A 26,575-nucleotide genomic window follows, 5' to 3' on the forward strand; every position below is an offset into this window, starting at 1 on the left:
CAGTGGCAATCACAAAATCGTTGAGTTAGCATCATGCAGCTCACCTGTAGGGTTCAGAAGCGCAGAAAGATCAGTGGCAGGTCAGTGAACCGTACTGCATAGCTTTTGCATCCCTTTTGTATACCACTGTGAATGAAAGTCTCACAAGTAGGCTGGCCTCCGATACCTGGTCGTAATGCTTGGTAGTCGATTGCACCAGCGGAAGTTGCATGTAATTACGTCTGTCTTCCAATCACTTGAAGTGGTAAGCGATAAAATAGGCAACGCGGCGCAAGCAGCAATCGACGGCCTAGATATCCGCCTATGTTGTTGCTTTACGTTTCGAAATCGTTGGTGACCCAGTACGAGCCCTCGTATCTTTTGATCGGCGAAGGTTGGGTATTCATGTTCAAGTAAGCTTGTGAGAGTGACGAGACAGGATTGAGCGTCTTTTTGGCAAGGGCATGGTGAAAGCTTCTACCATATGGCAAAAGTCTAGTGCAAAAGTCTAGTGGAAGCCATCAATGAAGACAAGGTTAAGGTTGCAACGCTTCGGAAGGCGTAGACCTTCGTCACTTGAAGCCTCCGAAGCTGGGTTCACTCCTGAACGTGGTGGGCGCGAGAATGCAAATGGCCGGCACGTATCCCCCTTGTGGAAATGTTCAACGGGTGGGACCTCCACTTGGCTGAAGCGGGGGTTCCTCAACGTCGAACATACAGTCTCCTCTTACTACATCAAGCGACCTCGTTCTCTATGGCGCGGAAAGCTGACAGCAAGACAAGCCGCAGCTGACTTGCATTTGTTGCGGCGAGTTATTTGCAGTCAGCGTTGATATTGTACATGCCCGGCACCAGTGCCGGCAATGATCAAGCATGCATTGAATAGAAAAGTCCGCCAATCGTGATTCGATCATCTCAGTTACGACATTGGGGATGTTGATGCGCATATCACGAGACTCTTAGAGAGGCTTTTGATACGGGCGCGACAAATGCGTACTAGAACTATTAGTTCGCACGCGACATAGGGAGATTGCATCGTTAGTGGGCCAAGGCTTTTTTCCGGGGAGCCCCTTTTGGGTGCTTTGAGGGTGGCTCGGTGGCAGCAGGCTGGAAGCACAAAGCTTGAGAGAATAGACACCAACCCAGACTATGGGAGAGACATAAAAAAGAAAGACACCGTATGAGTCAAGCGCTTATCATTCTCCATCACGAATCGACACGATGAGAAGCCAACAAATCCAATTGCGACCACCAGCGATCAAGTGTCCGACTAGACGAATAAGAGTTCACAAGATTTTTCATTGATATCAATGCTTTGAGCGGAATTCATGTCTTTTTGCGACTATGTGAGCCAAGTCTTATAAACCTCCATGCGATAGAACGTAAGTTGAGATGGTTACGGTCCCAATGGTCTAGTCAAGTGCTACTAGAACAACAAGTACCACCCTTACCCAAACTTTCCCCCTTCCACTTCCACTTCCTCTTCCCCAACCCCGACCCGTCCTCCATCTCCAACCAAACCGAACTCCCTAGCCCTAGCATCAATCTCCTCATCCTCCAGGAACGGCAATTCCTTCGCAGCCTTGACATAACTTATCCCCTCCTGATACCCCTTTGCGAAGATGATATCGACTTCCTCAAGGCTGCGACGTGCGGTTTCGGGGTAGAGGAAGTAGATGATGGGGAGAAAGCAGGCGTTGACGATGGCGAAGAAGAGGTAAGTGCCCCATTTGATGTTCGAGATCATTACTGGGGTTACCATTACAATGACTTTTGAGTTGTCAGAAGGGTGGGAGACAGCAAAGCTTTCAGGGGTGGAAAGATTTAAGGGGTGAGATAGCTTACGGAAATTGAAAAGCCAATTCGAACAGGTGGATAAAGCGTTGGCTTTTGCACGAGTCTTGATCGGGTTAATTTCTGCTGGGTAGAGCTGTGAAAATCAGTATTCGTCTGTGAAACTGCTTCATGAACGAAGTATGCACTCACCCAAGGCAAAGGCAGCCAACTTGCCCCGAAGCTAGCAATGTACGTGAACAGCCCGACCGCCGCCCCTTTCGCAGGACCAGGAGTACCAGGTATCAAGCACGCAAAAACAATCACCATACTCAAACACTGTCCCACCGTGCCCCACAAGAACAATTTCCGCCTCCCCACTCTCTCAATGATAAACCAGGAAACGGTGGCGAAAAGTGCATACACAATCATATTTACACCCCCAAGAGTAGTGAAATATTATGCGTCTGCTTGATCGATTTCTCGAACAAGATCGGGAAATAATAGATGACCGCATTACAGCCGCCGACCTGTTGCATAAGCTGGCTACTCACACCAAGCAACATGCGTCGAAAATGTTGCGTCCGCCCACCGGTAAAAACCGCCTTGATAGGCGTCCCCTTCTTACTCCCATACCCAGAAGCATTGATACTATCCATAATGACCTGTTTCTGCAATTGCGTCTCCTTGGCATCCACATCCAGCCCGCGCAGGGCAGCAATCACAGTCTCTCCCTCTGCGTCACGGCCGCGGGAGAGCAGCCAGCGAGGAGACTCAGGGAGCCAGATTATGCCAATACTAACGACCAAGGCGAATATAATCTGGAATGCGATGGGAAAGCGCCAGACGAGATCTGGAGGGCCACTGAGACTGGTCAGGGGGGAAAGATGATGGGGCTTACGCGAGGCTTACTAGCTGGCTCCGTAGTCGATCCAATAAGCGACTAGGGTTCCGAAAGCGATCACGCCGCCTTCGATGCAGATCAATAGCCCTCGATTGCTTGTGCGGGAACATTCGGCTTGGTATGTTGGGATTGTGGAGGTGTTGATTCCGTTTCCCACGCCGGTGATTGTGCGCCCTACGATGAATTGTGCTAATGGTGTCGAGCTCTTTTCGCTCGTCACTTGGATGAGGACGCCTAGGATCATGATCGTGCCGCCCATCATCATGGATCGTCGCCTGCCGAGGAAGTCTCCGAATGTGAGGATGAAGATGGCGCCGAAGAGACAGCCTGCGGGACGTACGCATCATCAGTATCGCGCGCGCATTTGGCGTGAGGCCGTATAGTCACAACAGAGCTTTCTCGAGTGCCTACCGAGATCATATATCGCAGTCACGACTCCTTGCATGGTAGAATTGTCCTTTGTGGCGGCGAATATATCATTGAACACTGGTGAAGTAATAATGCCAGACATGACGCCTTGGTCATAGCCAAACAGCACGAAGCCTGTTGTAGCAACCGTAGATACGGCAAGAGAGAGAGGTCGCCCGGTCAGGCCCATGAAGGTGGGCGGCGCCATATTCGCCGTCAGTCCAAGTCAAAGCCCTTCAATATCAGACTTTCCCACTTATGAATCACTCAATGGTGAAGATTCACGTCAGCATAAAGAAATGGGTAAGATTGGACCCCCTCTTCAGATAATGCGCGCCATCGTCATCGGTCCCTCCATCTTCATGCAGGTCCAGCGGCCTTCGGCAGAGGGTCATCCCATAAGGAGCCGGCCCCGCCCCTCTTCCGTTGCAGCGAAGATCCATTATTGGTCACATCAAAGAGCGCAGCTCACAGAGTTCCGGTTGAAAGCCGATGGAGCTGGCCCTTCTAGAAGGTGGGGAAATTGGGCTAGGGAAATGCCTCGGTTGTCAACCATGGTACACTGAGTTTCAGCTAGAGGAGGGCCTTTTTGAAGTTTGCCCTGATATTGAGACCTTGAAAATGGCACTGGAAGGTAAGGTAGGACGAAGCCTTCACATGCTGATATACTTACTTAGCATGTTTTGATCACAAGAGTTGATAGAAAGGACGCTGAGGTAGAACGATGCTTAGAAGCAATAGAGAAGAGAACATACCTAGAATTCTAATTGTCGTCCAGTCTTGTACTTCTGACTCACTTGTGCGTTGCCTATACAGATCAAATTTCTATCATGGCAAGTGATTACGCATACAGCCTCTTGTCACTCAAGTTCAGCTTTCGATCGCCAAAACCTGAAGATACCGCCAGATGCCACACGGTTTCGTCATCATCAACATCACCATCACCACCACCGTCTCTTTGACCCTTATTTGCCGCTCTTCTTACTACGTACCTCACCGAAGGCCTCCGTCCCAATTCCTTCTCTATCTCATCATTCCCGTAGGCATTGGTAGACTCGCCAAGTTCTTCGCGAATGGCTTCTGAGAGATCGAGAATAGCGCGATAAGGGCCAGGGGTTCTTGCTGTGGAGTTGATATGACTGCTACGCTGGCAATGTATGGAGACATAAAGAAAGTAAGTCCCCCCCACCCAGATCCCTGCGTCACCGTAAAGTTAGTGATGCTTTATACACGTGTTCAGGCTTTGGCAGAGAAGGCAAGGCTCACCATTGGCAACAACAAAAAGTCCCATAAGAATGTCCGAGAAACCCCATTGATAATTATGGCTGCGGTCACCGCAAATCAGATCGTCTTCTGCCGCTACATATGTGGTGTTGATTGGATATGCTTCTCTTTGGAAAAGGAGCATAGGCTCCATCTCAACGAATGCATATTCCAGCGGCACACCAAGTCCAGCCAAAGAGGCTTCTATTCTTGCAGCCATAGAGGCATTAGGTATCTGAGCCGGCAGAAGGAGGGGATATCAACTATCTAGGTTGTCAATGACGCCTTCATCGATATCTGCGGGCCTAGTCTACTAAGGTACTCACGAAAAGGAATAGTTCCCATGGACTTGGCCAGTTTGGATCGTTCCCCAAGGAATTCGGTAATCCCACCAGCCTTCTCCCTGGGTAGATGCCTTAAGGAATTTGAGTAGGGATGCGGAGTCAAGTGGATTGGCCTTAACCACGGCAAGGAATGCATTAGCTACCATTCAATTAGTACAAACTCTGTTTGATTCAAGACTGACAGACTCAATGACTGTGACAGGGAGGAATTCTTAGTATTGTCAATGATTCCGTCGTTTACCGTTGGAAAGAACGGAGCAGAGCTATTTGAAATGCCCAAATAGGTTGAGTCGCTCGGACTTATGGTGTAATTTCTTGGGAAAAAGATTAGGTCAGATTGTACAAAGCCTTCGAGAGGTATAAATGAACCGTTTAGACGAATATAGGCGTCGCCAGTCGAGGTGTAACTTGTCATCGCATCTGTAAAAGTTTGCCAACATAGTATCCAGGTAAGGCTTATGATGAGCCAAGCCATGAGAATCTTATGCCTCCATGCCTGCCGTCGCTGACAGGCGTACTTTGTCATTAGCCAAAGGGACGATAAATTTGGCTCTCCCGTGGCTAAACTCGTATACATCGAATAGGGTACGGTGGCAGTCGTCATCAAATCGGCCAAGCAGGCTCTGTAGACTCGATAAGAAAGCCATAAAAGGAGTGCTTGTCCACCTCGCCCAACTACAATGCTCCATGCAAGATCAATTCCCTTTGCAGCATCGAATGATACATCTGGTATGACCGCCGTTATTGCAAAAAAAGACTCGACCTTGTCATCTCCTACTCTCGCTTTTCGATTGGCGGAAGAACAAGGACGTGTAGAGTCTCTCGTCCTAGGAGCCCAAGGAAAATACAGCGGAGGTACAATGGTAAAAGCAAGAGCGAGTATGATAATGAGGAGCCAGCGACGCCAACCGAGAGGCTTTGCATAAAGGTGTTTGGCAGGAAGGATGAGTGAACTCGAATCACATCAGTGGTGTGCTCCGACCTCGCATTATCTGCAAACTTACTCCTTTTCATCTCGCCTTATCAAATTCGAGGACTCATCGTTCCGTAAGTGTAGTTCAGAGGCAATCACAGGCACTTGCGGTTCTTCGCTCTTATCCATTCACGGCAATCAGGCTACATGAATCATGAGGAAAATGGAATAGAACCGTATCAAATGCTCAGAAGAGTATGAGCAAGAAAGTAAGACCGTGCCTGCCGAGCGAACTACAAAACTGCGAGTATGCAAGAAGAACTGGCGATGAGCCAAGGATGTATGAAAATCTTAAAGTAGGCGGTGCTTATTAGCGTAGAGGACGCGCTTTGAGGGGTCATGCAGTCGCTAAGTCTCAGCCTTGGTGCAGTCATACCAGCCCGTGAAAGCTGGCTTCAAGAAGATAGATCTGAGCTAGCTACACACATCAGTGGCCAGCGCAGGACGTAGAACCATCTATTGCAAGGCATTTCGTCGACAACAAGGGCAGAAATACGAGATCAAGACAAGTCCCTGGGGAGGTTTCTAGAACATCTAGACCAAGCCTTGCCTAGCGCGTCCAGCCGCTACCTCCAGCGGAAGGTGCCATTCTACTCTAGGGACTGTCCCGGACGGACCGCTAGCCTGTGGTCGAAAAGTTGTGAATGGTAGAGTATTAATTAAGGCAAATCCAATCGTCTAGTCTGTGGAAGGTGTTCAAAATACTGACACTCCTGCCGGCCATCATCCCAGCACAAGATGCTCTACAAGCCGAGCGTACCCAAGTAAGCATAACGAGTTAATCCATAGAACAGGGAAGCCAACGACGGGTGAGCGAAAAATGAATTTTTAAAACCATACTCCATTAAACCACACCTAAAACTTGGGTATCAAAAGAGGGTATAAGGAATAATCACAATGGAAAAAAAAACCCCACAACACAAAATTCCAGGCACCAATCTTTTCTCATCAAAACCCAAATCCCATTGTCAAGCCTTCTCACTGTCCTATTTTCCCCTTGCAAGCAATCAGCGTGACCCGTTCAATCCACCCCTCAAATATTCTCCACAACCCTAGCATTCATAGCTTGCTGAAACCCATCCGTGGTCCCATCAAACGGGTTCCCAGTACCATTGCCACTCCCCCCACTATGACTCGCACCCGAGCTCTCCCCAATCTCGCCCGCGACCATCTGGCTCTGCACAGTCTGATTCTGGCTCGGCAAAAAGATAACCTTGCTATTCGCCGTCTTCGCCATCGCCTGCATTGCCTCCAGATACCTGATCTGCATGGCAGGCGCACTGCTCAAAATATCCGCCGCCTGGCGCATCAATTTCGCAGCCTCGACCTCCGCCCTGGCAGCGATGATCTTCGACTCTCCGATCCTCTTACTTTGGGCCGCCATGCTGAGCGATTCTTGCAGGTCTTTGGAGAAGACGAGGTCTTTAATGAGCATGCTCTCGACTTGCACGCCCCAGCCGTGGGCGACGTCTTCGATGATTTCACCGATCGATTGGGCAACTTCCTCGCGGCGCTCGACGACATCTTGGAGGACGCGGGCACCGACGACGTGGCGGAGGGTGGTTTGTGTGCGCTCGATGAGGGCGGTCTGTATGTTCGAGATGCCGAAGGCGGCCTTGTGTGGGGAGGTGATGTGATAGTATATTACGGAAGTGAGGGTGAGGGTGACGTTGTCTTTTGTCATTACGACTTGGGAGGGGACCTCTGGGGGTGGATCGTTAGTGAATTGGATTGGCATAGAGGTGGAGAGGAGAGGAGGGGAAGGGAGGAGACGTACCAACGATCTGAATCTTGACATCGACTTGGAGGAGTGTTTCGGAAAGAGGGTTGATCTTCACGAGACCAGGGTCCACAGCGCGGTAGAAGCGGCCAAACTTCGTTACCAGCCCGACTTTGCCTTGGTCGACGGGTTTGTATGGGTTGGGGCAGACGATGCAGCAGGGAATGGCGCCACAGAAACCGACAAATGTGCCGAGTGTGTTGACTGTCAGGTACTATCGTCAGCCCACTGATCACTCGCTTTCAATGATCATGGCAGCGTACTCATTGCTCCGTACCAGCCATGGCTATCACCCTCGTCGCCTTGAATCGTTTGCGCATACCTGGGCTGTAGGTCTTCATGTTTGGGTGGCTCGACATTCAAGACTGGGGTCTGCGAATGCTGAAATCCTCCGTTGCCATTGGCGGGCGCCTTGCCGTTGCTCGACATGATGGAGGATGCTTCAATGACAATTAATGAACTTGTGGATGAAGTGCTGGCAGGTGTGGTCGTATATTAAGGATTACCAAGGTTGATACTGAGGAATGTATGATGCAGTGGCAACACAATATCAGAGAGAGGATAGCAAATAAGAAGAAACAATAGTCGTCGTAATCGTGCTATGTAGTAGTTGAAGCTAGCTCACTCTTAGTGGGAGAAGAGACAACGTGACGTGCACGACTTCTTAAGTAACAGATTATTATTGAGTGTGGGAGGCAGCTTCCTCCTACGGCCAGGTCGCGGGGTTGTAAGGCTGTCCGCACCACCTTCCGCCTAACAACGGCAATAACACTTGGGGATGGGGAGCAGCAAAGGGGGGCACCTTACTAAGAACGGCCAAGCTCTGGGCTGCAGCGACCGCCATTTTAGGCGCTCCTCGGGAAGTTCTTAGCGGCTTCGGGGGCTGTGCATCAGATCTGGTGCTTTGCCTAATTGTCGATCCTGTCAATCAATAATCCGCCCTCTTACTACGGATACGAGTCAGACAGTGCTGTATCCTTCATTGTAAGGCTCTCCAATTGACGACCTTGCAGTGTTCATATGGAATTTCATTTCTTATATGTTCTATTGCCAAGGCTGACTGATGCTCTTGGCTCATTCGCTCCGTAAGGTATGCCCTGTATCGTCTCCTCCAAAGTCTCTTCGGAAATAATATCACCGGGTGACGGTTTCAGCGTGCAGAAACAATCCATCGCGTGTGATCGTTAAATTTAGGCGAACTGAGCAATCTCACCCCAGACTTTCAGCTCAGGCTGCCAGGAGGCTTGGTACTCATCCAACACGAGAGCTGTTTTGCCCTCTCCCGCTATTATTATTTGCGCGCCCTTTCGTCCCTCACTCGTGACCGTTAAAAGCCAACACCAATTCCGCCCTGAGGGATATTGTTATTTCTGTCCTGAGACTTCCGAATCATTCTCTCGACTGCTCCCGATGTTCAGAATGTTCTGCCGGCCTTTTCCGGTTTCTGCACCATCACTCCCACTGCCTCTTTCACTTCTTGCTTGCCCCAAACCCCATCGTGACCGCCTTGTGACCACACACCGCCCAAATTGGCAGGGTCCTCAAACCTACCGGATTCACCCAGAGCAACCTCTAGATCTCGCCGTTGACTTGACATCCATCGTTGCGTGAACGTGACTGGATCCCTGGACAGTTGCGATAGAAAGCTGTGTTTGCGCTGGCTTTTACCGATTGCTTGAATGAGCAGTGCCAGGTGGTCATCCATGCGCTTGAGGCTCTTGAGGTCTTCGACGTCAGGATTCGGCACCGATGGTGGGATCGCCGCAGTGGGTATTTGGAAGGTATAGATCGTGTAGCGCTTTTCTGATGGTAAGGAGTGGTATTCGGGATCAACACGAACTGTATAGGGAACCGAAAGTGGCGACAGGGGTGATAGGTGGTTCTCGAGTAAAGTCGGTATGTGTGGGAAGTAGATGATGTCTCTACCAAAGACCTGCACATTCTCGTCAGCAAATTCGAAAGTAGAAGGCCGTTCCACGGACAGCTCTCATCTTCTCGTCGCAGTGTATCTGCCTCTTTTCTTCGTCCTGCTGCAAGCCATTGACCTTCACATACTCCCATATCCCCATCATTATCGAAGTCCGGTCATCCTCCGTGGTGTCAAGCAAATCCGATAAAGGCTTGCTGAGTGAATGCCTTTCTGACCATTGCTGCTCGTCTCGATAGAAATTGATCGTACAATTGATATTCTCGTCGCTCTTGCGCTCAAATTCCAAACTGTCAAAGTTGTCCTTCACTGAACTCTGACTCCCCTCGTTCTTCCAAGCAATTTGCGTCATCTGGTCTGGTTGTTGGTTGGGATCTCTGTCAAAGTCGATTGTGATGCTTTTGAAAAAGTGACTCAACATCGTCTTTTTTTCCGACTCCTCTAGCCTGGGCCGCTCCGCCTTCGACTTCGATGCCGATTCGCCGTCCTTCTCCCCTTCTGCAGCCGTATCCATAGTATCGTCATTCCTCCTCTCGTTGTCACTATCATCGTCGCTTTCTGGCTCCTCGTCATTGCTTTCATTGACAACTTTCCCCTCGATCCTGACCCTGTAGGTCGCCTCAGATCCCATCGTGAAATCAAAAGCATTGTCCTCCATAGCCGAGTTCTGCCATGGTTGGTTCTCCACTGTGTTGCTGATCCACACTCTTAAAGTGGTATCCCTACCACGAGAAAGGCCCGGGTAATTCGCACCTCCCACGCTTGAGATTCCTTGCCCTGACTTTGCATCCTCGAAATCCAATCTCTTGCGCATCATGACACTGTCGAGTTTTCTCTCTACTCCCCGTAGCTGCTTGTATTGCGTGACCCCATCGCCAACGATGAGTTTATTTACGCCGTCTGGCATCTTCTTGTCGGTCGGACGCATCGCCCTCCGTTTGAGAGCTTCTTCCTCCTCTTTTGCTTTCGTCATGATGTCTATTTGGCGACGCTCGTTCTCTATACGAGCTGCTTCTGATTGCTGATATGCTGCATGCGGCATGTGACCACCTGGACCTGCGGATGTCAGATAAGTATCGGCAAGAGCGTGAGGTAGATAGGGCATTGCATGTCCATCAGAAACAGAATGCGGGCTTGGCTCGGGGGGCACAGGAAGGATTACCTTGCGGTCTGCGGGCAGGCCCCAATTGTGGTTGGGGCACGCGCTGTTGTGGATACTGCGGACGATATTGGGAAGCCATTGCTAATTTGGTATTGGTCAGAGGTGCCTGTTACCTACTGTGAAATCGCGTTAAGGAATTGAAAGGTGTCGATATACTGATGTCTCGAGTGTACAGAGTAGAGCGGTGCCAACAGCAAAGGCTAAGCTATTAAAAGCCTAGTCTGATATGAGCTATGCCAAGACTTCAGCAGGTCTTGAATGCAGCAAAGAAATGCACTCATGCCCGAGGCATATCCTCCTACTCCATGGTCACTATATGCACTAGATCATGCGGCCCGAAGCTTTACCCCATAATATCAATCTCACCCCAACGCGTATATCGCCGAGTGGAGGTTATCAGGTCTCAAATGCCGGCCGTCTCAAACATGTTTCTTGCCAAAAGATGAGTGCCGCGACATCAATTGCTATTGAGTAACTCCCGCTAGCCCTCCTAGCTCACTGGTGATTGTGGCAATAATGTTACAAGTCTGAACAGAACATCAACTAGCATCTTGGAAACAGAATTAGATGCAATTGGTGTCACTTGAGTCTCATCATTTCCTTTTTCTTGGAGTCTTCGCGTCGTAATGGTCAAGCCTCGTTCTTTTAGTATTCCTTGATTTCGTCATTTGAAGCTGGTTGGAATTTAAAAAATGAGGCGTGAAGGCATGAAGAATTTAGACTTCTACAGGTCGACACTTTTGATTAAATATGATGTATACGTAGCGCCAGCACTGTACTTGCTTGCAAATTCGAGACTTTGTCACGCAGAATGTCCACCAATCTTTCAAAACGTGGGATTTCAGTATAGTGTATTCAAAGCAATACTCCTTTCAAGTGAACGTGGGTAAGAACAATTAAAAGGTGTTGGAACGTGAAAATGGATTGAAAAATTAGATGAGCAGGCTGAAGATACAAGGACCGCGAGAGTAGTTTCCTGTACAATGTTGGATAGCTTACTTTGTGGCCAGCACCATGAAAGACGACGAGTTATCAGCAGGCACTACGAGAGCTAACATATCGCGACGAAGGGTGAAATCGCTAGAATCGATTGCTGGGAGTTGCAGCCAATATACGTCACCGTCGCTGCCGCCTTGCGTCACTGCCTATCTGTAAGAAGACAGCCTTTGCGTTTAATCCTTCACATACAGGAGTACCCTCCATGAACGTAGACTAAAGCTTCATCGCCATCGGAGTCAAGCATGACATTTTCGTGTATGCCATCGAGAACCATAGTTCTAACCCTTATTCAAACTCTAAAAGGCCATCTCTCCCACGTCCGTGCCTTGTACTTTTATCCCAGATTTCTCGCCCATAAACCCCTGCAGAGCGAAGCCAGTGAGGTTTGCGACCGCGTAGCGGTAGAAGATTTTTTGGCCTCGAGCGAGTTGTTTCTGGTCGACCCATTTCGGGACGGTGTCGACTTTTTCCCAGAAGGCGTGGAGGATGGGGTCGGTAGAATGGTTGTCTCGTAGGAGAGCGTAAAGGTCGAGTCTTGGGCGCTGTACGTTGGTGTGCTTTTCATTTTCCGCGATGCTTTGGAGGCGCTCGAGAGCTGCGGCTCCAATTGTATCATATTGGTGTCTCAATGGGGCCAGTTCTTTGCGAGATGGGTGTTTGTCCATCCATTCGGATGTGTACTTCCACTTTGTGTATTTCTGATCTTCTGCGTGGGTTTCATCTTCAATCTCTGTTTATTTGCTCGCATTAGAGACTTTGAACATGAGAAACAGTGGGGTTGTGTTCCACGACGTTGATAATGAGCTCAAAAACAAAGGTTTCTTGCCTCTCAATGCAGGAGAAATTTACCTTACTTCGGAATGCGGATGATATACATGTAAGTCAATACCTTCACTCAAGGGCAGAGGCCGTTTGGTAGCCCTGGTTGAGTCGAAGCGGGCTACGCCTTGTGTCAATAGCATGGAAGTCTAACATGCGAGCAAGCTTCAGAATAAGACATTCAAAAGAAGACTTCCTCGATGAGCGCAGCGATGTCACTTCCCATCCGCTGTGGAGGTCACCGACGTCTGGACCGCCGCCCGCCGAAAGCTGTGGCTCATGTGGCTGTTATTTCGGTCTAAGCGTTCCAATCGATTGCCAACACACATTAACACAACGCATATCCTATGCTAGTGTAGCTTTTGCAGCTCTTCAAGTACACCGCCCTCGGCTTGTTGGCCAAATTCGTAATAAAATTGTTATTGATGATCCAATAGTTTGCATGGTAAAGGTCCCCAAGACGCTAGCGTTTCTGCATCGATAAAGGGCAAACGGGAAGAATGCGTACCATTTGGGACCGTCTGACATAAGCCGCTTTCCATTAGGGGTACTCCTGTACTTACTACCAAGACCTCGGCGTAGGGCATGTGTTGAAATGTGCAGTGGCGTTGTCACATATCAGCTGAGAGTAACACGAGGAACATGCATGAAAATGAGCGAAAGTCTAAACGATGGCTCCTTTCTCATGATCTGCAGCCGTTTAAGAACGAACTTCCTCAATGTCATTGTTGGTAAACTTGAATCAATGAACGACTCTTTAAATCATGCATCAAATTAGTGAGAACATTGATGAGAAGCAGCAAAATGCTAGCCCGGCCAGAATTCCAGTCCTTCTCCCAGATATGTTTGTGTCGTTCCTGTCACAGAAGCCGAAGGTCAATCCCCATTATGCGAAGGTCAAGAAGGAAGCAGAGGTCTGGATCAACAGGTCGGTTTGGCGGATTTTCCAAATATTGTCAACTGTATGAGGCTGAACAGGAAGCAAGTCATTGTAATTTCGACGCTCGTATGAGCAGGAAGATATCCGCATGCGATTTCTCGTTCTTTTGCTCCATTTCTGCTCCGGACGCTGGGGAACAAGAATTGAGGACGTTGTGTGATTGGGGCAATTGGGTACTTTGGCTGCTCCTGATCTGGTTTGAGTGTTGACAACTGTGCCCCGATATAGGTCTTTCCGTGGGACGACAGTGCGTTTATTCCAGAAAGGGTAGTGAATCTGAGCTTACACAAACTTCAGTGTTCGACAACGGACATCTAAGAGATAGCCCTGAAGATGCCCAAGACATGATGCAAAGTCTCTTGTCGATAATGAGCAATACACGACCCACGATCCCAAAGACTCCACTGATGGAGGTGCACGATTTGGTTTGGCAGCGTCTAGTAAAGGCAAGTGTTGAAGCGTTACTTCGCCCTTAATGCAAGTGCTGACCTCAAGACAGGCTTCTTCAATAGGTGAATACTGCAAAAGCTGGATACTCTTTTGGACGCCCAAGCTGACCAGAACAGGCGTTCAACGACGCTTTTCCAGAGCTATGAAAAGTTATTGCAATGGAGCTCTGGAGCACGTCGCAAGGGAAAGCGATGCGAAACTGCCTAGCATCGAAGAGCAGCTGGCAACTCGTAGACTTTCATCTGGCGTCACGCCCCTCTTTGCTTTAGTCGAGTAAGATATCTCTGGGCTCTCACCCGTATAACAGCTAACGCATGGCTTTTCATAGATACGCTCATAAGCTTGACCTACCGGACGAAATATTCGAAGACCCAGCGATCAAAGAAATTGAGCGACTGGGAACAGATTTGGTCCTCTTGTGCGTCCTCAGACATTATTTCACTTTCATGCATAGCTGATTTATGCGTAAGGCAAAACGATATCTTATCGTATTGTAAAGAAGAGGTAAGCAGACTCCAGTTTTGTTGACAACTGAGCACTGATAAAGGAGTCTCTTAGGCTGAAGGAGTAAATCACAACATGGTTGCCATCTGTCGAATACATGGCATGCGAGCCCAAGAAGCCTTCGACCACGTCAACGGCTTACTCAAAGTTTGCTATCGTGACTGGTACCTGGCGCTGGCTAATCTTCCGCAATGGAACGAGAAGGTTGATGAACAAGTTCAGAAGTACATCCAAGGCGTTCAAAATGTTGTTCAGGCGAACCTGAATTGGAGGCGAGTCACTGTCCGACTTTGGATCCTAGGCTCTTGACAGCCTGTCCAAGCGCAAAGCTGACCTTTTGCAGTTTCAAGTCGCAGAGATACTTGGGCAAAACGCACGATGTCGTCCGGCGTACCAGGCAAATTACCGTTCTGCCGCGGTCTGAGGATGACGCAAAGCTCAAGCAGACCTGCAAATTTTCGTTCATTCGAGTGCTAGGAGCCCGCTTTTATGGCTTCTGTTGCCTATCCGTGATGCTTCTTGTGTCTGTGGGGCTGAATGCTCCCATAGGACAGTTCGGATCAATATTTGGACTCATATTGTGGGCCAAAGAGGGTAGCGGGATGCGGAGTCCCGATGACTATGATAGCATTGAAGCCCCGTAGTTTATTGACAAACCGGCCGACTACGAGGGTTCTCATGTGTACAATCGAAATAGAAATCTCGAAGCGCTAAGCTTTTCTAGGCAGACGCTAAACTTTCTTTTGATTAGATCTCATTTCAAGACGATCTTTTCATTTTAATATTGAGACACCTTAACCTTTTCTAATAGTCTTCCATAGCATTTTATATCTCTACCTTGCAATCGCAGTCATAAGTGTTCTCAATCGCCCCACTTGAAATGGTGATGTAGGGGAATGGGAAAGGGGCAAAAAGGGAAATGAGTGAGGGGAATTGGGGGTTCGCAACGCACCTTCTTCAACTCGCTATCTACTTCCCGGTAATAGACGGAGAGCCTCGGTTTCTGCAGTATGGAGTATCGCTAGGCGAGCAATGAAAAGCTTCATATACATTGAGTTGATCTATGAAATGTTACTTGACACTTGCGCAAAAAAAGGAAAACCGGTGCAAGACTTCGTCCTCTGAGAACGATTTTGATGAGATTCGAGACAGTGTATGCATTTATTCCATGCTCTCTCAATTAGTGTATGGCCAATATCCGAACGCCGACCTTCTGCCATCCTCTAGTGATCTATCATGTTGGGTATCCGATATAGTCCAGCCGGTCCAAAAAAGACCCTTCATACGTCTCATATGGCAGGTTGTCAAGTGAAGCCGTCCGTCAGAAGAATTTATTTACTAGCCTTCTTCTCGGCCGTCTTCTTGGCCTCACTTGCTTTCTTCTCGGCCTCCTCTTTCTGAGCATATGCTAGATTTCTCGCCTGCTCGGCCTTGTCACTGGCATAATTGAGAGCCTCATCTTTCTTCCCGTTGGCGTACTCGTACTGAGTTTTCGCATAGTCCGAGCTCTGCTTGTACTTTTCGTTCGCGTAGGTCTGGCCTTGCGCCTTCTTCTTTGCGAAGAGCTCGCTGGCCCAGTTGAGCACATCTTGCGTCACCACGAGGCCGGTGGTGATGACTGCCTTGCCGGAAGATGTGTAGGGAGCGGATTCACCGCCACATTTCTTGTATTCACTGCCGTAGGTGTCGAAGAGGTAGTTCTTGCCGTCGCCGACGACACGGAAGGGAAAATAGGCAAAGTCAAGGATAGTGGCCTTGATGGTATCTGTATCTTTTGTTATGATGGGGAAGGTGGTATCGACCCTGGATAGTCCCTTGTCGCCAAGGTGGTCGACCTTGGAGACGATCGGTGCTACGTATTGATAGGGACCCTTGGCGTAGGGGATGAATGGGGACACGAATCTCTCATAGCCGGCAGAGGCGAGATTGGCGGACTTGCGGCCAATTTCGTACGAGTTGTATGTCTCGACACCTTCGTTCACGGCGGGGTAGGACTTGACATGCTACAAGAGCCGTTAGCAGGGGCTACTGACCAAAGAATTCGCTAGGTGGTAGCACACCTCGAACACCTTCAGAGTCTCGCCGCTGGGCTTTGTCTCAGTTGTAGTTGTCGACATGGCTATATGTATCTTTTCTGTTTTTCCGAACGCAAGCTCGTCAGTGTGCGATTCGCTTCGTTGAGGATCTTGTGAGGTTGACGTAGGAGGGGCAGAGAAGATGAAGCGTACTGATTAGGGAGCAGAATTTTGCGAAAGGCTAATAGATGTTGAGTCTATGGAGGCAAATGTGTCAGCAGGCGACAGCAATAGCTTGCTCAGTGTACGGACCTGATTGTGAGCAGCAGCGGTTTTTGAAGATGGAAATGTAGAAGATTGCGTGTGTGGGAGGAACGGATGAGACACGAGGGAGTCACGGTCAACAGAGGGGCAGAGGCGCGTATGAAAGTATCTTTGTTGAGGTGCCTATGGCCAAATCAGGTTATGTGTGGTGGAGCTGGCTAGACAATCCGGAGATTTAAAGCTTGAGCTATGACACAAGAGCACCTCAGAGCCTGGAAGTAATTACTGACACTGAAGAGCGGACCAAATTCCTCCACAGCCAAGGTAGTTAATTACCATATGCGCACCATCCGGTCTCGCAATATCAATACTATGCGAGATGATGATACTATGTCGGCTATCTGCATGGCCGTTGCTATCAGCGCTATCAACTCAATCAACTCTAATGTTTTCCTGCATATAAAGTGGAACCCCTGGTGGCTTGATCACGGCCTTATCGCGGGCCTTTAGTCTCTATGTGGCCTAGGCTTAAGCCCCAAACAATGGTTCGCAGCAGCCTGAAATTGTGGCGATCCTTCCCTCTGTGATTGGTCCTTCCCATCACATTTACTGCTGAAGGAGCTCATTCCTACACATTTCAACACTATCCTTGAGAAGGTCTTTATTATGTTCACAACGGCACGGATTCTCTGGAACAGCAAGGTAGTACGCTATCAGCAGAGGAATGGCATGCCTGCTAGTGGCGGCCTTGGCGCTAACCCTTGTGTCTGGGAGATTCTGAGGCCGCATTCCAGAACAAACGATAACCCTTCGATGCTGGACGAGGCCATATGATGAGATAGGCTTAGTACATTAGAGGAGCGACTGGGGTATCATGAGCTACAATGCCTCAGACACTACAAACATAATTGGATTAGATAGACTTGTAGCTGAACCATACAGTAGTCGTGAATGACAGCCAACCCCCTTTTTTGATCAAACCCGAGACGTAAGACGTCGTGACGCTGGAAACACCTCGCTCTCCCATCGTCTATTTACATAGAAGAAAGACGCCTTCTAATCCAGTTCCTGTCATTCAACACATTCAACCCATCCAACCCTTTCCCCTTTTTCAAGGCACTTTATTGAAGCCAACCATCATCTTGTACAAAAATCTGGTATCATCCGTCGCCGCTTTCGCTCATTGCAGGAGCCCACAAAACCAAGGATCCTCTTGCTTCAAGCAATCGCTCTCCCACCCTCAAAAGTCAGTGTCCCGAGAGGCAGCGGCCAATTCAAGTCCCTGTTCATGTCCATGGGCGATATTGCTCCAAGGGGCTTTTCACTCATTGGCGTATTGGCCCCGCCATCCTCAAGTGCGTTGCCAAGCCCCCAAACCTCACTTTGCATCCCTACACTGAGGAAGGAATCACGAGCCATGAGTGTTTCGTCCTCACCACGCTGCCCCTGAAGGAGCGTGTTGACAGGGATGCCGTTCACAACTTGGTGGTGGTTGCCATTCAGATAGCGGGGCTTGGTCGTCAGACTGCCTGGGAGCTGTCTTGCATCCTTTGCTGGTGGCCGAGGGGGCGGCTTGGGGAACGTTCGCGCGATGGCAGCAGGGGAGGTGGGGACTGGATGAGACTTGCTTCTTGGTTTTGGCCTCAATGTATATGCCGATTCCTCCGTGTCGATCTCTAAAGGTTGCGACTGAATGCTTCCGTTGCGTGACGTCTGAATGCTCCCGTTGCGAGATGGGTCCGTCTCTGTAATGCTTTCCTCATCGGCCTCGTCAGGGTCCGGCTCTTCCTGGATAGGTCGTGGAAAAGGCCGGTGATAACTACGGTGGTTCGTGAGAGGAGTTGTATGCGCTTTCTTGGGCTTGAGTCTGTAGGCTGATCTTCCATGATGTACTACAGTCGGGCCTTGGCCGTTCAAAGCCACCTTTGGCTGTGTAGGTGCAGTTTGAGCGATAGCCTGCTTGATCGCCGAACGGATGATTTCAGACTGTCTCCGGCTTGGTGGTGAGACTGGCTCGTTCTCGGTATCTGTCACGCTTGACAGCCTGCCACTCATTTCACTATTGGGTCGAGTGTGGCGGGAGCGCCTCAATTCAGGAGCTCGATCGAGCGACAGACTCTGGGTCAGACTGCGTCGAGGACGAATGCTTCCCTGCACTGAATTGTTCAAAGTGTCATCCAGGCCTTCCGAGATACGCTCACTGATCTTACTCCACGATAGAACGGAATCGCGCTGTGCAGTTATGATAGGATTAGGCTTCTCCAATTCACCCGAGTCCCGATCTGGTTCCGTGCAGTCGCATTTGTTCCGTCGCCCAATGCCCCAGTCTACCCATCCGTACATTTTCCTCTCGAGCTCGTCTGCTTCAACTCTTTTATCCGGCTCTTTCGCTAACCCCCTTTTACATAGATTGATCATCTCAAAGATAGCGCCCCATAACTTTTGATCTTTCTTTTCCTTTTGGCCAGCCTCTTTTGCAAGCATATCTATCCACTTGTCTACTTGCTTGAGGTTTTTGTGGAAGGAGGCATCAGGAGGCGCGTTGCCTCGACCAGCGGATCGATTTGGTCGACTACGATAGGAGGAAAAGGCTTTGGGTGAGTGACCGAGGATGTGGGAGAGAACGGTCAGGATGACCCCCGTCAAGGAGAAGATATCGGCTGGAAAATACTTGTTCGGCAAAGAAGTAGGCGTGGTTTCTGGAGGGGCAAAGGTTGTGATGAGAGCGTTACGTGGACGAAGGCTTGTTGATGATCCTGAAGAGGAGTTCTGGCTGCGAGAGTGTGTACGGTCGAGTGGGTTGTCTTGGCCTGTAATTGACGGCCGCCTCGACTCTGAATGATTAGATTGAGCTTTGGGTATTCGACGAGTCGTCCGTCCTCCTCCTTGCAGTGTTGTCTTCAATGGCGCTGTTTCATGAAGTGTAGGCTTCCGTTGCCAATTCTCTGGTGGAGCATAGTCGTAAATTTCCCCACTGTATGGATTCGGTGACTCATCTACGTCGAGTACTCTGAGAGCATTGTAGTCATTGAGGTGGATGACATTGTTATGATCGATGCTTATGGTGGACGGTCGAATAGCCTTGTGCATAAAGCCTCTTGAGTGAAGATACGCCAGTCCTGATGTTAAGCAGTGGATCCATGAGAGCAAGAGCTGACGCCTTTCATGTTTTTCGAGGCCTTTGAAAGGTCGGGCAGTGTCCTTGTCTTCCAGAATATGTCTGAGGGTGACATCGCAGGAAGGACTGAGGAGTACGTAATTGAAATCGTTTTGCGAGTAGGTTGCCCATACCGTTACAAGATGTTGATGTTGTAGAGCAGCGATATTCTTGAGGTGCATGATGAACCGTATACGGTCAATGCCATTTTGACCAGAGGTAGGAATTCTTTTTCTGGTGTATAGGTGGTCATGAACAGTGACTCTTTCTGAAGATTGAGTGGCCGCCGCTATGTGAGGCTTTTTGATCGTACTCTCCACGGGGATGGCGTCCCAGGTTCCATAATCAACGTGACCGCCAGGCTCAAGATCTTGTACGAGGAAATAGAATTGGTGACGGTAGAACTTCTTGTCGAGAGTCTCGGAGGTAGTGCCGAATAGGTTCAGCTCCCACAAAGCGTCCTGTGAGAGAGGGGAGATCATCGTCGTCAAACGACCTGTCGATGACCTCAAAAATCTTCTCCGGAACGCCAATGTCGTTGAGGATGAGGAAGAAACGCTGACTCCGTTCAAGAATCCAATCGACGTAGGTATCGTCAGTCAAGCCATCTCCGAACGCGAGCACCTGGTGGAGGGTTTCCTGGTACTTTTTGGACCCAAGCTCTTTCTCGATATAATTCTGATTTATTGTCGCTGAGATTCGCTCATTGGACCACCAGGTAGTCATAGTTGAGAGCTACTTGTCATGCCTTTCAGCTATAGGTTTGTTGTCCAGTAACAGGTTGTCGTAAAGACTACTGCAAAGGTCAGGACCGAAAAGAAAGAGACTAAGGTTTGCCCAAAGTCAGAGCGTAAAATGACTGGCGGGCGTAGTAATCAACGCAAGAATGTCAGCCAGGGCTCGGCTATTCAGCAGAGCTGCATGTTGGTTCCAAATCGTCGAAGAGGACAAGCTTTGATCGAGACGCAGCCACTAGAAGCTTGGGATGGAGTGAGAACGAGGGTGGCAGCTGTCACGGCCCCACCCTGTAGGTTGACCGTTTCACACATACCTGAGACTTATCGTACTGACTACTGGTTAGGATGCGGCAGCATATCTCGAGCCCATCAGAATGAAATTTGCATGAAAACAGCACGGGGGATTATAAGCAGGTGATGACGCTTGTCCGCAGCGGCTATCTGATTTGCCCTTCGCTTTCCTGCAGGCTGACCCTTGCAGTTCTAGTCAACAAGGCCGGATCAACGAGCAGTCCGACCCCCAATTTCTAGGGAGATTTCGTGCATCCGATACGCACTATGCAGCCACGCGCCAATAGTAGCGTGGATAGGCAAAAGGCACGTGGTGGATTGGATATGGTCGATATCAATGCCTCAAGAAGAGCTTTGAAGATCGTCGAAGAGCATTTTCAAAGCCTCCTTGCGTGCTGTGCCCCAACGGGTCGAAAGGGAGGCCCAGGATGCGTGGGATGGGCAGATCCATGGTCAGATGTGACTTGATGTGGGTGGCTTGCAGCACAGCTCTTAAGGTTGGCTGTTGTTACGAGACAAGTTGGGAGCCGTCACCGTAAGGAGCCTGTGGGACCGTGGGATGGGATTCTCATCAGCAAGGGGGAAGTGAATGGTTGGTTCGAGAGTGGAAATGCTTGAATGAAAGAAGAATGATAATTGGGTGAAAAGAGGTCGAGATAAGTTGCCGCACTTGTCGCGCTTGTCCGAGCTCTCCCCGCAGACAGTCTCATCATCTTGCCCAAAGAAGCTAGCGTCCAATTCCTGAAAACAGCGCGGGTCCAGACTGAGGCTCAGGCTTGGCATAAGCACGTTTTCAATTCAACGGCTGATCCGACGTGAAAATTGGCATTTTTTGCCTGGGCGAGATGAGTGTCTTATTGGCGGACTAGAGGTGTACAACGATTGGTCAGATACGCGAGGGATTCCCTTACTCGACCTCCTTTGCAGATCACATAAGGAAACCTTCCATAGCTCCCGGTCGGAGACTGAAGCCATGGCCCGACCGCCATCAGGCACCGACATCTGGCCTTTGCCTCTTGACAGACGGCTACAATCATACGAGGGGAACTCTATTTGACCGTTAGGTAGCCCTGAAGCTTGTGAAATGGTAGTTGCTATGATATGCATTCTGAAACCTTTTGCATCACTGTGGTATATGTCAGATTGCTGTGCACCGTTTGTTCTCCATATAATCATACGCTGCTTTTCATGTACTACGTCTTCATTTGAATGAACAGGAGTTGATGAGACACAAAAGGCTACGGGTGGAGAATGGGACGAAGGGATCAGCAATCAGAAGGAAGAGCATCATTGTCGGTATTGGCATTTCAGACCCTATTCTATCAGAAAGATTGAGAAAGGAACTTCGGGCTATGAAAGACGGGAACGATGGTTTGAGCGTTCTAACAAGGAAGTCCACTGCCAAAAGGAGAGAAACCCTTGAAGATAAGACAAGATTTAGAGGAAAGAATCGATATGAATCAACGGGTAAAAGTATGGTGCTCAGAGACATCGTTTGTAAAGAGCTTGCTATACTCGTTGCTGCATCGGGAGGCATTGCTGGGATACATACATACGTGCATCTACTGGCAGTGCAAGGCCTTCTGGCATTCTGATTTGGTATTTTAGGCGTCGGGGGAGGTGGTCGTAGCCATGAGTAGACAGAAGCTCACCAGCCCAGAGATGCGCACACCCTGGGAGAGTAATGCTGTGGCTCATCTCTGACATTCTGAGCAATTATTCTATTAATAGCATGTTTCACCATAGGCAAATGATTTTGACATTTGTGGACAGCATTACAAACTTGAGAAAATCTCAAAAAAGGAGTATGCTCCAAACCCGGATCGGACGGGTAAGCTTCAGACGTAGATGGTTGAAGTTCGCTTCAGTCTATGTGATATTAGTGCTATGCAATGGACTATCAGAATACAAGATTTTACCTAACGCTCTCCCAACTGAAGTATTGGAGCTTGGCCATATCAACTATATTCATATGAATATATATAATCGGCTCTAAAATTCATGACAGTGCATACGCCATCGCGACTAATTATACGTGGAAGCGGCATGTCATGTGAGTTGGTTCTAACCACCACTCCACCACTCGATGCAATTAATATTAGTATAGGCTTAGCGGCTTGTCTTGAGTTTCTCTACATACTTTCAACTTCCTGTTGCCTGGGACCTTAGGTAGCTTAGGTAGACAACTAACACTATATATGCCCTTTATCTCTTCACGTAGTCCTGCGCTGCTTTTCATATGCTATCTCTCCACTTGAAAAAACAAAATTGGTCAAGCAGAGGTACCAGAGAAGAACGGATTAACCGTCAAGAATGAGGATCATCATCGTTGGTGGTGGCATTTCAGGCCTAACGCTCTACCTCTACCTTCAAAAGGTGCTCCAGGAATCCTCGCCAAAGCCCACTGGCATCAGCATCCACATCTATGAGAAATACACCGACCGTGCTACCACGTCCGCTTCACCTGACGCCCTCATTATCGGCGGCTTCCTCGCCATCGCACCCAATGGCCTTGAAGTCATCCGCGGCCTTGATAGGACTCTCTTCGATTCGATCTGCAATGCCGGTCATCCTATCACCTCCTTTACCTTCTCCTCACGCTACGGTCACAAATTAGGTCAGATGCCCTGCACGTCTTACTCCGATCCGCCACAAGCGACAATCGTAATCGCCCGGCAAACGCTGTGGGACTGCATCCGCGCCCACGTCCCTGACGACGCAATAACCCACGCTGCCATCTCTAGCATCATCATCCCCAGTCCATCCGACGTGACAGGCAAGCCCACGCTGCACTTCTCCGACGCCTCAATACCTCCTGAGCAAGCCGACCTTGTAATCGGCACCGACGGCGTCCACAGTATCGTCCGCAAAGCCTTTCCCAGCTCCACTGTCACCGACCATTCCCCCAAGTACGTCGGTCTTGTAGGCATAGGAGGTTTGCTCCCACCATCTCCACCTCCATCTCCCCCTTCCCCATCATCACCCTCTCCTTCCAGACCTCACCCTACCAAGCCCAAATTAGACGACAGCACCATGACCCTCACATTCGGTCCCAACGGCTTCTTCGGCTACGGCGCCATCAGCCCCACCCTTCCCCCCAACTCAACCCGCACTGATCCATCAATAGGGTGGTGGAGCACCTACTCCTCGCCCCACCCGCCCAACTCCAAGAGTCCCATAAACGCCTCCGAAGTCGCTGCCTCCCTACGCACGCGACATAAAGACTGGACGGACCCCGTGATCCAGCGCGTGATCAACGCTGCGAAACCAGAGACCGTGTATCCGACGTGGGTGGTCCCGCTGGAGAGTCTTCAGACATGGTATTTATCCGGCGGGGGTGGGGACAAGGAGGGAGGCGGGAAGGAGGACGATGGTGATAGCGAGAAGGAATGGGGGGTAGTACTGGTAGGCGACGCAGCCCACGCGATGCAGCCTTCAGCAGGACAAGGTGTGTCCATGGCGCTGGAGGACGTGGAAGTTCTTTCTATCCTGCTGACTTCCTACCTCAACCCTGCCTCCCCCTCCCCTTTACTTTCCCCTAACCCCGCCTCCAAATCCCCTCCTCCCTCCCCTTCCTTCACACTCTCCACCATCCTAGATCAATACCACACACTCCGCCGTCCGCGCGTGACAAAAGTAGCAAAAATGGCGTCCCGTAACGGCGACAAGAAACGCGACCTCGGCGTGTTTGCGGAGTGGACGATGTACGGCGCCATCTGGGCGATGGGGCATCTGATGCCGTTACTGGGCGGGGATCGGTGGGGAGAGTGGTTATTTTGTAAGCCTGGCAAATGTAGGACGCCAGGGGAGGAGGCGAGGGACTGGGTTGAGGGGTCGAGGGGGAGGAGAGGAAGTAGATAGGGGAGGGGAGGGCAGCGGATGAGGCTGTACGACGGTTGGCGTGGGTAATCAGGGGTCGAAAGAAAGCTGGGTGGGAGAGAAGGTAGAGAAAGAAAGGAGGAAGGGGAGTTTGGGTCGTGATTTTCTTCTGATTCGTATGATACCCCACTCCGCTCCTCTTCTTGTAATCTGTCATAGCAAGGTCTGTCCTGCGCATGATACTTCTTCACTCAATCTAATGTACTCTCAAAACATGAGCAAGTAGCAGTTCTCTTGGGTCCCGCGTCCAGCGCATGTCTGTCTTATGTTTTGCAACTGTAATCAATCTATTTCCTCTGGGTCCCTTCCGCAGTTATCCTTCTTAAAGATCACCGCACGGGGCTATCGTCCCGGCTGACAGCCCCAGACGCTGAGGGTGTATTCGTGATCGAGCCCTTCCTGCTTGACCTGACTGACAGACTTAGCCGGCGCATTGCCTTCGACAGCGTTGACGAGGTGTCGGTCTTTTCGAGTACGGCTCCGTCTTCGTCGTCACTGGGTGTGTCACCGCCTGAAATACCTGTGGCATCGCTTGCGGAGCCTTTCCTCTTGGGCTTGCGGGAGCCCACTTTCCATGTCTTTGCTTTCCAGATCTTTGCAGCTTTACGGGCGCTATCCTCTTTGCTCTTGAGTGCTCGCTGATGCTTGCGTTTTTGGCTTTGCAGTTGCATTTCCTAGTCCAAGTCGTCAGTCGTGCTCGGAATTAGAATTGTTTAGTTGCCATATCTTCGAGGATTACGCTGGGTAGTACAGATCATACCTCTTCAAGCCATATCTCCTGGCTCTCACTCCAGCGCTTTTGCGCTTTCTTGAGTTCCGATTGTACGAGGATCAATCGCTCTTCATGAACGTCAGTCCAGGCGTCAGCCCATTTGTCTCCATGACTCAAGGGTTCGGTGCTTGCTCTGGTGAGTACACCGAGTGATCCTTGCCGAGGGTGGCCTATTACATCAACCGAAAGCCGGCTTACAGCTGTCGTTGGTCGAGAAGGAGAGGTGTGGGCAGCAGCAAAGCTGATGGCTTTAGGAGAATGAGGGCTTGAATCGCCTTCTGTCGGGAAGGTAGCAGAGCGTCGAGGCGGGGAATGAGTGTCCGACATTGGCGTTGTGGTACTGCTCTGCAACGACTGAGGGGCGACCCATGGACGTTACGTTGATTGATTGCTGTAATTTTGCTTGCTGAGGATCAAGGGGGTTTGAAAGACTGGAGAATGAGAGACTCGGTGGACGATAATTACGTGAGATATCGGGGACCATGCACGACCAATTGGGGTAATGCAATACTTGAGGTGTTGACAATTGGTCACTTTCGGAAATGCAGCGCGTGACCACTTTCCGAGCTTTAATCTTATCACAGCGAAACCTCGTCAATACCATCGCGAGATGACTCGAGTGAATTTCCCAAAGATGATCTCATCAGGCAAAGTGCCGTACAGCAAAGGACAAAAAAAGGCGCTAGAAATCTTACACCAATCGATCGCCCAGAAATGATCATTAACCAATCTGCGACAGACAAATGCTTATAGCGCAATGGCAGCAGCAGAAGTCCGGAGGAGTAGCAGGGCTAAGAATAAGAGGCGAATCAAGCTCAAAGACATGTCACCGGCTCAAGGCACTAATGGATCTGGCGGTGCGAACGTGGCAGCTTCGCCGGCCTTCCCGTTGTTCGTGCTTTCCATTTCCGGCACAAATCCCTTCAGACGGGACTTTGGGGCCTGCATCTTCGGCTTCGACGTACTTCCAAACATGTATGATTGGCCAAGTCTGAGATCAAGGGTCACCAAGCCCCCACGCTGGAGCTGCAGAGCACGGATCTTCCCCAAATATTCCCCGCATCGCTGTCGTGGAGGCTCATTGTCAGCCTTGCCGGCTGTTCAAGATCTGGAAAGGATCTGATTGATCACGTGCGCTGGTTTGTGGATGTGAATCGTCAGCATGATAGACGAGACGCAAGGCCGGTCCCCGGATCTTCAGGCTGCTCAATTTGACATCTGGTCATTAGTCACGA

General features: G+C 49.9%; 10 protein-coding genes across 10 annotated transcripts; 3 read left to right on the plus strand and 7 right to left on the minus strand.

Annotated features, from left to right (window-relative positions):
- Window positions 1-1,426: 1,426 nt before the first annotated feature.
- Window positions 1,427-3,272, minus strand: KY384_007209 (uncharacterized protein; the record flags this gene model as incomplete). The annotated part of the gene is made up of 4 exons (XM_044815701.1): window positions 1,427-1,909; window positions 2,283-2,573; window positions 2,718-2,983; window positions 3,068-3,272. The coding sequence occupies 4 exons, from the start codon at window positions 3,270-3,272 to the stop codon at window positions 1,427-1,429; spliced, it is 1,245 nt and encodes a 414-aa protein (XP_044667575.1).
- Window positions 3,273-6,677: 3,405 nt separating this feature from the next.
- On the minus strand, window positions 6,678-7,853 carry KY384_007210 (uncharacterized protein; the record flags this gene model as incomplete). The annotated part of the gene is made up of 3 exons (XM_044815702.1): window positions 6,678-7,348; window positions 7,422-7,628; window positions 7,688-7,853. The coding sequence occupies 3 exons, from the start codon at window positions 7,851-7,853 to the stop codon at window positions 6,678-6,680; spliced, it is 1,044 nt and encodes a 347-aa protein (XP_044667576.1).
- A 985-nt stretch (window positions 7,854-8,838) lies between these two features.
- KY384_007211 (uncharacterized protein) lies at window positions 8,839-10,592 on the minus strand (the record flags this gene model as incomplete). Its single annotated transcript, XM_044815703.1, has 3 exons — window positions 8,839-9,357; window positions 9,407-10,407; window positions 10,514-10,592. 3 exons carry the CDS (start codon window positions 10,590-10,592, stop codon window positions 8,839-8,841), a joined length of 1,599 nt encoding a protein of 532 aa, XP_044667577.1.
- A 1,216-nt stretch (window positions 10,593-11,808) lies between these two features.
- Window positions 11,809-12,873, minus strand: KY384_007212 (uncharacterized protein; the record flags this gene model as incomplete). The annotated part of the gene is made up of 2 exons (XM_044815704.1): window positions 11,809-12,242; window positions 12,840-12,873. The coding sequence occupies 2 exons, from the start codon at window positions 12,871-12,873 to the stop codon at window positions 11,809-11,811; spliced, it is 468 nt and encodes a 155-aa protein (XP_044667578.1).
- A 222-nt stretch (window positions 12,874-13,095) lies between these two features.
- KY384_007213 (uncharacterized protein) lies at window positions 13,096-14,869 on the plus strand (the record flags this gene model as incomplete). The annotated part of the gene is made up of 5 exons (XM_044815705.1): window positions 13,096-13,259; window positions 13,534-13,625; window positions 13,838-13,994; window positions 14,050-14,139; window positions 14,584-14,869. 5 exons carry the CDS (start codon window positions 13,096-13,098, stop codon window positions 14,867-14,869), a joined length of 789 nt encoding a protein of 262 aa, XP_044667579.1.
- A 687-nt stretch (window positions 14,870-15,556) lies between these two features.
- Window positions 15,557-16,342, minus strand: KY384_007214 (uncharacterized protein; the record flags this gene model as incomplete). The annotated part of the gene is made up of 2 exons (XM_044815706.1): window positions 15,557-16,228; window positions 16,259-16,342. The coding sequence occupies 2 exons, from the start codon at window positions 16,340-16,342 to the stop codon at window positions 15,557-15,559; spliced, it is 756 nt and encodes a 251-aa protein (XP_044667580.1).
- Window positions 16,343-17,722: 1,380 nt separating this feature from the next.
- Window positions 17,723-20,387, minus strand: KY384_007215 (uncharacterized protein; the record flags this gene model as incomplete). The annotated part of the gene is made up of 2 exons (XM_044815707.1): window positions 17,723-20,122; window positions 20,169-20,387. 2 exons carry the CDS (start codon window positions 20,385-20,387, stop codon window positions 17,723-17,725), a joined length of 2,619 nt encoding a protein of 872 aa, XP_044667581.1.
- A 1,525-nt stretch (window positions 20,388-21,912) lies between these two features.
- KY384_007216 (uncharacterized protein) lies at window positions 21,913-22,537 on the plus strand (the record flags this gene model as incomplete). The annotated part of the gene is made up of 2 exons (XM_044815708.1): window positions 21,913-22,182; window positions 22,436-22,537. 2 exons carry the CDS (start codon window positions 21,913-21,915, stop codon window positions 22,535-22,537), a joined length of 372 nt encoding a protein of 123 aa, XP_044667582.1.
- Window positions 22,538-23,002: 465 nt separating this feature from the next.
- On the plus strand, window positions 23,003-24,550 carry KY384_007217 (uncharacterized protein; the record flags this gene model as incomplete). The annotated part of the gene is made up of 1 exon (XM_044815709.1): window positions 23,003-24,550. The coding sequence occupies one exon, from the start codon at window positions 23,003-23,005 to the stop codon at window positions 24,548-24,550; it is 1,548 nt and encodes a 515-aa protein (XP_044667583.1).
- A 347-nt stretch (window positions 24,551-24,897) lies between these two features.
- Window positions 24,898-25,667, minus strand: KY384_007218 (uncharacterized protein; the record flags this gene model as incomplete). The annotated part of the gene is made up of 2 exons (XM_044815710.1): window positions 24,898-25,242; window positions 25,329-25,667. The coding sequence occupies 2 exons, from the start codon at window positions 25,665-25,667 to the stop codon at window positions 24,898-24,900; spliced, it is 684 nt and encodes a 227-aa protein (XP_044667584.1).
- Between the last annotated feature and the right edge of the window lie 908 nt (window positions 25,668-26,575).

The sequence above is a fragment of the Bacidia gigantensis genome (assembly GCF_019456465.1).
Source record: "Bacidia gigantensis strain McMullin 20006 chromosome Unknown contig_255, whole genome shotgun sequence".
In the NCBI taxonomy this organism is placed as follows: domain Eukaryota; kingdom Fungi; phylum Ascomycota; class Lecanoromycetes; order Lecanorales; family Ramalinaceae; genus Bacidia; species Bacidia gigantensis.